The sequence below is a fragment of the Microtus pennsylvanicus genome, chromosome 1 (genome assembly GCF_037038515.1).
Source record: "Microtus pennsylvanicus isolate mMicPen1 chromosome 1, mMicPen1.hap1, whole genome shotgun sequence".
Taxonomy (NCBI): Eukaryota; Metazoa; Chordata; class Mammalia; order Rodentia; family Cricetidae; genus Microtus; species Microtus pennsylvanicus.
The window spans coordinates 114,328,299-114,338,447 of NC_134579.1; the positions used below are offsets into that span (position 1 = coordinate 114,328,299).

The 10,149-nt window shown below is 47.5% G+C and overlaps 1 protein-coding gene across 2 annotated transcripts in view; it reads right to left on the reverse strand.

The window, feature by feature from the left end:
- Positions 1-2,812, reverse strand: part of Tmem120b (transmembrane protein 120B) — a 39,472-nt gene extending 36,660 nt beyond the window's left edge. For both annotated transcript variants that reach the window (XR_012911304.1, XM_075979472.1), the window contains exon 1: positions 2,579-2,812. Coding sequence is in view for 1 of the 2 variants with exons in the window: in XM_075979472.1 (XP_075835587.1) it covers positions 2,579-2,779 (201 nt within the window). In the remaining variant the exon portion in view is untranslated. The remainder of the gene's footprint in view (positions 1-2,578) is intronic.
- Positions 2,813-10,149: the final 7,337 nt, after the last annotated feature.

Consider the following 10,149-nt stretch of genomic DNA (forward strand, 5'->3'; position numbering starts at 1 on the left):
TTCCAGCAACCAGACCCACTCCCCCCACACAGACACACACACAGACACACACACACAGGCACACACACACAGACACACACACAGACACACACACACAGACACACACAGGCACACACAGGCACACACACAGGCACACACACACACACAACTATATCACCTTTGTCTCCCCATAAATGTCTCTCATCAGAATCTCTGTTCAACATACACACAACATACACCCTGAACTTAGGACACTTTCTTCCCAGGAGTTCAAAATTCCCATGTGTGCAAAACAAAAAGCAAACAACAACAACAAAAGGCAGATTCAAGACATTTCCAGCACTACCTTTCACAGTGGAATAACTGCGATCCCAGCTAGGACAATCAGCATGTCCACCCCTCAGTTTCCTCTGTTTCTTCCTCTTCAAATAAAAACTGTAGAGTTGGGACAAGGCAGCTGGATGTGGTGGCACATGCCTTTAATCCCAACACTTGGGAGGCAGAGGCAGGAGGATCTCTGGGAGTTCGAGGCCAGCCTGGTCTACAAGAGCTAGTTCCAGGACAGGCACCAAAGCTACAGAGAAACCCTGTCTCGAAAAAATAAAATAAAAAATAAAAATATTAAAAGGTAACTCCAGTTCTAGGGGATCTAACACCATCTTCTTCTTCTGGCCTCCACAGGCACCAACACATTCATGGCATACACACACAGAGGGACACAAAACTATAAGTGAATAAATAAGAGGACTGGAGAGATGACTTAGTGGCTTAAGGGCTCTGGCTACTCTTGAACAGGACCCAGGTTTAAATCCCGGAACCCACATGGTGGCTCACAACTGACTCAAACTCCAGTTCCAGAGGATCCGACGACACCCTCTTCTGCACCAGGCATGCGTGTGGTGCACAGATAGAAATACAAGCAAAATGAGCCCCAAGCAGCCATCCATTGCTGAACTCAGCAGCTGACCACCAGGCCTGCACCAGCTGGGTGCCTCTTCCTCAAAGGAGGCTCCGAGGAGCTGACACTCCACCACCTCCACTCCGCAGGTCCTTCTACCACGCTTGCTGCTCAACACCTCACAATGGTATCCGGATCAACTCCTAACTCCCGGTCCTTGGCCACCCAGCACCGGACATGTCATGACACCTTCCTGTCCAAGCCAGAACATAACAAATCAAAGGATTCCTTTGCAACATCTGCCTGCCAAGACTTGCTACCTAATTGTTGTTAATTGCATTAATTGCAGAGTTCTGGAGTGCACAGCTCCTCCTCCTTGTAGTTTTAAAAGCAAGTCACAAGGAAGAACTCTGAACAAAAGTCCCACTTGGGGAACCTCTTCTCCCACTCCCAACTCTAAGACCCACTGCAGCCCAGCGGGACAGATTGTTAAGTGGCTGCGTCTTCTCCCTGAATGTGGAACCAAAGGGGCCCCAGAGAACCATGAGGGATCCAAGGCCTAGATCTGAAAGAGGAGGCACCAACCCACCCATGTGTGCCGGGGAGACCACGAAATAACAGCCTTCATACCTGGGTACCTTCGTACCTGAGCCTTGCTGCTCAGGCTCACCAGCATCCCTCTGCACCTACATCAGGATCTTACAGCCTCACTTTAGAAAGACCAATCACAGCACCCTGGACAACATCCTCCTCTGGATAAGGCAGAACTATAGGGACAGGGGAAATGACAACGTGTCTACGGAGGGGAGGAGGATGGGAGAGTGGGAATGATTTCAGGCAACCTAGTGGTTCGAGAGAGAACCGTGTGTTTTTCTTCTTGGACATCCCCAAGTTTTCCTGAATCTCTAGTCCCCGGAGCACACAGCGGAGGCCTCTGTGGACCTATGAGAAGAACCCTCCTGATAAGACCGCGATGCCATTCTTCCCAGAGCCAGCTCTTAGGTCCACCTTCGCCCTATCGGGTGGAAAGCCCTGAGTCAAAGGGTGAGGGTTGGGTGCAATCCTCTATCGCTGGGTGAGGCAGCCAGCTGTCAACTGACAGATGCCTGCCATCCAGAATGACAAACTCGGCTTGCAGCAGCCTACAAGCAGAACCACATCAGACCCCCCAAAGACAGGGCTACGACTGTGATCTCTGATCAAGGTGATAACTGCTGAGTGCATCTCTCAAAGCGCAGCTGCAGGAAGGGCTGCCCCGCTAGCAGAGAGAGAGAGGGGGGGGGGGGAGTAGTTGAGCAGCCAGCAGCAGCTGGACTGTAGCAGAGTTGAGGGAGACCCTTGCGTGGGGGCTGGTCTGGTGTCCTTCCGAGCATCACTACTGCCTCGTGAACACACCGAGAACTTATCCTCAGGAGCCAGAGACCAACTTTCTGCACCGAAGGGGTAGCGTGAAGCAAAGAGCAAGTGAGAGGGCGGGAGAATGGGGGCTTCGACTGGGTGCCCCACGAGGTTGAGAAGCCGAAGCCCTGGCAAATAGGAAGGGGCTGTGCCAAACCACCCACCAGCCTATCGGACGCACAGCCTGGGCCACCCTCTGGGTCCTATCGCCCCACCTTCACCTTGGGGCTGGGGTGGCTAGGTAGGGAAGGCACCACACGGCAGGTAGTAGCAGAGTTGCGGGACCAGGTGGCCCGGCCCTACCTGCAGCTCCTGAAATTCTCCTTCCAGCTCATGCCACTCGCGCTCACAACGCTCCAGCTGCCCGGACATGGTGCAATGATGCAAGGCGGCGGTGGCTCCCGCAGCGTGGCCCAGCCGGGCACCAGCACCCCACGCCCGCCCTCTCACTCGCCGCCTCCCGAGGCACCAGCTGTTCCTGCGCAGCCGGAGCCACGCGCGCATCTGATGTCACGAGCCCCGCCCCGCGCCAGCTCCACCCCTCGATCGAGGGTGGGGTCCGCGCGTGCGCACACGCTTCCCTGCTTCCGCCGCGTGGATGGCTCAACTTTACGTTCTTGATTAGATCGGTCTCCTCTCCTGCTCCTGTGTAGTACGTTTCTCCTCAGAGTGGGTGGAAGGCTTATCTGTAAGCTGCATTTGTGGCTTATGTTACTTAGATTGTGTTTGTGGGGAGAGTGGGGTGGAAAAAGATTTGGGGGAGGTAAAAGAAAAGTCATGTACCCCTTAACATTGCCTGACCCAGGAGGCCAAACCAGTGTCTTGGAATGCCAGAGTTGACAGTGACCGTGTAATAAGGTCAAGGGCAGGGTGGGAAAATGCAGACTTGGCTCTGACAGCTCACATTGGCATTGGTATTTATTGCATGCAACCAATACTGCCTAGATTCCTGTCCTCTGTGACGCTAGGTGACTGCTGACAGCTGCTGCTGTCATTCAGAAGACACAACCACCTCCAAGTTTATCGACTGCAGTTACTTCCCTTTCCCTGCAAAGTCCCGCAGGAGCTGCACCAGCCTGCCTTTCCAGCCACACCTCTTATCTTAACTGCCCTGGCTCCAGCTCTCCAGACAAATCTCATCACAACTTGGCATCTTCCCTCTGAGTCTTCACGTAGTGGCTTCTAGCCCATTCCTGGAGCCTCATTCACAGGGTACCTGCAGCCACGTGTGGTACTGCACACCAGCCTTGACAGCATAGCAAGATTGTCTCAAAAATTAAACAAAATAAAGCAAAATATCAAACCATGTCTGTGGGGGCTGGAGAGGTGGTTCAATGGTTAAAAGTCCATTCTGCAGACCAAGCTTGGGTGGCGTGCACACCTTTAATCATGGCACTTGGGAGGCAGAGGCAGGCAGATCTCAGTGAGTTTGAGACCAGCCTGCTCTACATAGTGAGTTCCAGGCTCATTAGGACTACACACTAAGATCCTGTTAACTTGATTAATTACTTAAGAGACACCCCCTTAACATTAGTTTCATAGGGCTGCAGTCACTACAAGTGGGTGGCCCAAACCCTAGAATGCACTTCTCTCACAGTTAAGAGGCTACAAACCTGAAACAGAAGTGCTAGGAACGCCTTGCCCCACCTGAGAGCCTGGGTAGAGAGGCTTTCCTGCTGCCTAGCAGCTCATGGCAGGGTGTGCCTTAGCTTTCAGCTGCATTGCTCCACTCTCTGACCTGCGGCCGAGGGGCCTCTCTGTGTGCCCTCTCTTATGAATGAGAGCTCCAGAAAGAAGCTGCACCTTCTCCTGAACCCTCTGCAAAGCTGGGTAACTGATTAGAACTTCAGTGATTGTGGAGAGGCTGGGATATTGCAGGTCCGGAGACTAATTACGGTTTATCGTGGGCTTTCATTTAGGGGGCTAAACAGCCATGGCTTACCCACCTCTGCATCAGACCTAACATATAAAATTTTCTGAAACCTATTAACTGAATAAAATCTTAATTCCTGCTGGCCAAAGACTGAAGGTGTCATCAGGTAGCGTCTCAGGCCTAGAACTAGGATGTCTCCACTTGTCTATAACTCAATGTTTTTTGCGGTGTATTTTTAAGTGTCTTGATTTATGACTTTCTTTGTTCAGTTACCATCAAAACTGCATCAAACTGCTACCCATTGGGACATGGGGTACTAAATCTCTGTTCCTGTGTCACGGGCTATCATATTTGGCTTCAGAATAAATTATCTCTCTTTAAAAAAAACATTTATTTTATATCATATATATGAGTGCTTTGCCTGCATGTCTGTGCATCATGTGTGTGCTGGCACTCAAGGACACTCTGGAACTAGAGCTGATTGTGAGCACCATGTGGGTGCTGAGAACTAAATCTGGGTCCCTCAAGAGTAGCCACTGCCCTTAACCGCTGAGCCACCTCTCAAGTCCGGAATAGACTATCTCTTATCCCCTTTGAGGTGTGTGTTGTGTTGCAATGCGGACACTACCTTTTGTTAATGTAACCTCATCTCAACTAATAACATCCATAAACATCGTATTTCCACGTAAGCTCATACTGGGAGGTGCTAAATATTAGCACATCAGCATATTTTCCTCTGGGTCATAATGATGCTTCAAAAATAGTCAAAAACCGGGCAAGAGAGAACAGGGACCCAGGTTCAAGTACCAGCCCTTACATGGCAGTTTATTTATTTATTTATCTATCTATCTATCTATCTATCTATCTATTTATTTATTTATTATGTATGCGGTATTCTGCCTTCATGTATCCCTGCAGGCCAGAAGAGGGCACCAGATCTCATTACAGATGGTTGTGAGCCACCATGTGGTTGCTGGGAATTGAACTCAGGACCTGTGGAAGAGCAGTCAATGCTCTTAACTTCTGAGCCATCTCTCCAGCCCTACATGGCGGTTTATAACCATCTTTTAACCCCACTTCCAGCGGGTAGGATCCCCTATTCTGAATCTTCGGGCATCAAACACATATGTGGCACACAGACAGACATTCAGGCAAACATTCATAAACATAAAATAAATTTTAAACAGAGGCAGGTGGATCTCTGTGAGTTCAAGGCCAGCCTGGTCTACAGAGAGAGTTCCAGGACAGCCAGGGCTACACAGAGAAATCCTGTCTGGAAAAAAAAAATCATTTAAATAAATAAATAATCAGAAATCCACACCTTATCTCAATCACTTACTTACCATCTGCTTAGTTTATATAACAGAGGTTGTCATTTTCTGAAGAGTTTGGTTCTGGCTGAGTGTGTATGTGTCTTGTCTCTCCAGGGCTGAGGAGTCTCTACAAGACCTCAAAGAACTTGCCTCTGTCTTCACAGTCAGCAAATCCCAAGAGCTTAGCACAAAGTCGAATCTCAATAAATATTTGCCAAATGCCAAAAAAGGAATAAATAATAGAGTCATCTACTACAGGGGCTCACAGTGTTTGGGGTTCACAGATCCACCACGCCTAGAAACCAGGAAAACTCATGTAAGTGCATAGGAACATACTTGCAATTATTTTTAGGAAGTGAAAGGGAACTGAGACAGGCACTCGTGTAGGCCAGGCTGGCCTCGAACTTGCATGGCGTTAACTCCTGATCCTCCTGCCTCTGCCTCCCAAACACTGTGATTACAAGCGTGCTCCAGTCTTTGTCTAACTATCTTGTCTGGCTTGCAATGAGACTTCAAATGCATTTTCAGACCTCAGGAAGCTCCTGAAACTTAGAAGATTCATGAGGACTCCCCACCCCCAGCAGTGTTACAGAACAGCAATAACCACTGGGAAGAGGGAGCTTTCCTCCTCCAGAGGCCAGTCATGCAGGTGCTCCAGGGATGCATGGGCTCCCTGTGCTGGGACGGGCTTTTCAGAGATGCAGCTGCCTCTGGGTCATCTCTGCTCTTAAGTAACCTCTCTCCAAAACTCCTGTGGATAGCCTCAATAAACTCACCACTTCACCAGACAGACTTAGATGGAATCCTTTCTTTCCTGGTCTGTCTGTCCTTGGTACCCTATCTGGGATGAAGAGTCATGTCTCTTAGGGGAAAAAAAATCACACAGCAGGATACCACAACTGGATACCAGCTTGCAACTAAGTTTTGTTCTTATTGTTTTTTGTTTTCTTTTTTAGTTTCTCAAGACAGGGTTTCTCTGTATAGCAACCCTGGCTGTCCTGGAGCTCACTCTGTAGACCAGGCTTGCTTCCAACTCAGAGATCTGCCTGTCTCTGCCTCTCAAGTGCTGGGATAAAGTCAGGTACTACTTTGTCAGGCGTATTTCAATTCTTACTTGAGACCAGAAGAGGAACATGCTCTATGCAAGATGTAAACTCATGACCCACTTTGAATTCAGGTTCTCATCCCTGATTCCTAAACTGGTACGCTACTAGTGAGAGGTGCCTAAAATGGTGGTGGGCTGTGAGCGAATTCAGAAACCATTTGTTGCCCTCCCCTGGGGGTGGGAGGGCACTCAAGGACATAAAGACTGTTTCTTTTTCCTTTCTTTTTTCTTTTTTTTTCTTTTTTTGAGACAAGGTTTCACTGTTTAACTCTAGCTGTCCTGGGACTCACTTTGTAGATCAGGCTGGCCTCAAACTCAGAGATTCGTCTGCCTCTGCCTCCCAAGTGCTGGGATTAAAGGCATGCGCCACCACCGCCTGTTGTAATAGGAGCGGCAGGGCTGCATCCCCTGCACCCCGGCCGCCTGGCTAGCTTATGCCCGAAATAACAACACACAAATTGTATTCTTTTAAACACTGCTTGGCCCATTATATCTAGCGTCTTCTCGGCTAACTCTTGCACCTGGACTAGCCCATTTCTAATCATCTGTGTAGCCCACGAGGTGGCTTACCAGGGAGATTCTAGCCTACATCCATCCTGGGTCCGAGCTTCATCTGCCCGGGAGAGGGGAGCATGGCGTCTCTGAGCTCACTTCCTCTTCCTCCCAGCATTCTGTTCTGTTTACTCCTCCCACCTATGTTTTAACCTATCAGGGCCAAGCAGTTTCTTTATTGCTTAACCAATGAAATCAACAGATTGATATATGACACTCCCACATCAACCGCCCAGTTTTTTTTCTTCAGATAAATACTTCCCACAGTCTAATTCTAGAAGTGAAGTTTGAAAGGAGCTGGTTATGGTGGGACACACTTGTCATTCCAGCATTGAGGAGGTTGAGACTGAGGCTAATCTTAAATTCAAGATCAACCTGGGCACATCACGAGACTGGCTCAGTGCGTAGAAGGGTTTGCCATGCAAGTTTAACCACAAGAACCCACAAACTCACATAAAAGTCAGGAGGAGTGGCGAGCATCCCTCTGAGATCCCAGCATTCCCGGCGTGGTAAAGTAGGAAGTAGAGAAGGAATAGGCTGGGCCCTCAAGCTAGAAAGCCTGGAACAGTCACAGTACAGGAGCAGAATAGAGACCCTGCTTCAAAACGAGGGGGAAGAGAACACACTCCCCCAAAGCCCTCTGACCCCTGCATGTGTGTTATAGTGTTCATGTGCACGAGTGCACACACACACGTGCACACACACAAAAACACACAAACACACACACACTATATAATTAAAAACAAATAAGTGGAAAGGAATAATCCTTTATATAATGAAAACAGAATTTGTTGAGGGGCTGGAGAGATGACTCACAGCTGAGAGCACTTGCAGCTCTCTCACAGAGGATCGACATGGTCCTCATGGGTTCACACCCATCCCTAACTCCAGTTTCAGGGGATCCAGTGCCCTCTTCTCATTTTTTGTTTTGTTTTGTTTTGTTTCGGTTTTTTTTCCTTTGGTTTTTCGAAACAGGGTTTCTCTGTAGCTTTGTTGCCTGTCCCGGAACTAGCTCTTATAGACCAGGCTGGCCTTGAACTCACAGAGATCCGCCTGCCTCTGCCTCCCAAGTGCTGGGATTAAAGGCATGCACCACCACCGCCCGGCCAATGCCCTCTTCTGGCCCCCAAAGGTACCAGGTACATACACGGCACACATACATCCATGTAGGCAAAATGCCAATTACATAAAATGGATTTTCCTGCCGGGCGATGGTGGCGCACGCCTTTAATCCCAGCACTCAGGAGACAGAGGCAGGCGGATCTCTGTGAGTTTAAGACCAGCCTGGTCTACAGAGCTAGTTCCGGGACAGGCTCCAAAGCCACAGAGAAACCCTGTCTCGAAAAAAAAAATGGATTTTCCTATTGTTTTTTTTTTTCATGTGCATTGATGTTTCACCTTAATGTATATCTGTGTGAGGGGTGTTGGATCCTGGAGCTACAAACAGTTGTGAACTGCCATGTGGGTGATGGGAAACAAACCCAGATCCTCTGGAAGAGCAGTCAGTGCTCTCAATCAATGAGACATCTCTCCAGCCCTGAAATGTTTTTTTTATTTAAAAAAATTAATAGGGGGCTGGAGAGATGGCTCAGTGGTTAAGAGCATTGCCTGCTCTTCCAAAGATCCTGAGTTCAATTCCCAGCAACCACATGGTGGCTCACAACCATATGTAATGAGGTCTGGTGCCCTCTTCTGGCCTGCAGGCATACACACAAACAGAATATTGTATACATAAAAATAAATAAATATATTTAAAAAAAAGAACAGACAGGAGGACCAGTGGAACCAAATAGAAGAGCCAGATATCAATCCACACTTCTTCGAGCACCTGATCTTTGATAAAGAAGCAAAAAATATCAAATGGAAAAAAGAAAGCATATTTAACAAGTGGCGCTGACATAACTGGATATCAACATGTAGAAAAATGAAAATAGACTCACATCTATCACCATGCAAAAAATTCAAGTCCAAATGATCAAAGACCTCAACATAAAGCCAGCCACACTGAACCTTATAGAAGAGAAAGTGGGAAGTACACTTGAACGCATTGGCACAGGGAACCACTTCCTAAATATAACCCCAGCAGCACAGACACTGAGAGACACAATAAATGGGACCTCCTGAAACTGAAAAGCTTCTGTAAAACAAAGGACACAGTCAACAAGACAAAACAACAGCCTACAGAATGGGAAAAGATCTTCACTAATCCCACATCAGACAGAGGTCTGATATCCAAAATATACAAAGAACTCAAGAAACTGGACACCCAAAGATCACATAATCCAATTTAAAAAAATGGAGTACAGACCTAAACAGAGAACTCTCAACAGAGGAATCTAAAATGGCTGAAACACACTTAAGGAAATGTTCAACATCCTTAGTCATGAGAGAAATGCAAATCAAAACAACTCTGAGATTCCATCTTACACCTGTAAGAATGGCCAAGATCAAAAACATTGATAACAAGTTATGCTGGAGAGGTTGTGGTGGAAAAGGGAACACTTCTGCATTGCTGGTGGGAATGCAAGCTGGTACAACCCCTTTGGATGTCAGTGTGGTGATTTCTCAGAAAATTAGGAAACAACCTTCCTCAAGACCCAGCAATACCATTTTTGGGTATATATCCAAAGGATGCTCAATCGTGCCACAAGGACATGTGCTCAACCATGTTCATAGCAGCTTTGTTTGTCATAGCCAGAACCTGGAAACAACCTAAATGCCCCTCGATAGAAGAATGGATAAGAAAAACGTGGTACATTTACACAATGGAGTACTACACAGCAGAAAAAAATAACAACAGTTTGAATTTTGCAGGAAAATGGATGGAGCTAGAAAACATTATTTTGAGTGAGGTAACCCAGACACAGAAAGACAATTATCACATGTACTCACTCATAGGTGGTTTTTAAACATAAAGCAAAGAAAGCCAGCCTACAAACCACAATCCCAGAGAACTTAGACAACAACGAGGACACTAAGAGAGACTTACATAGATCTAATCTACATGGGAAGTAGAAAGTAGAAAAAGACA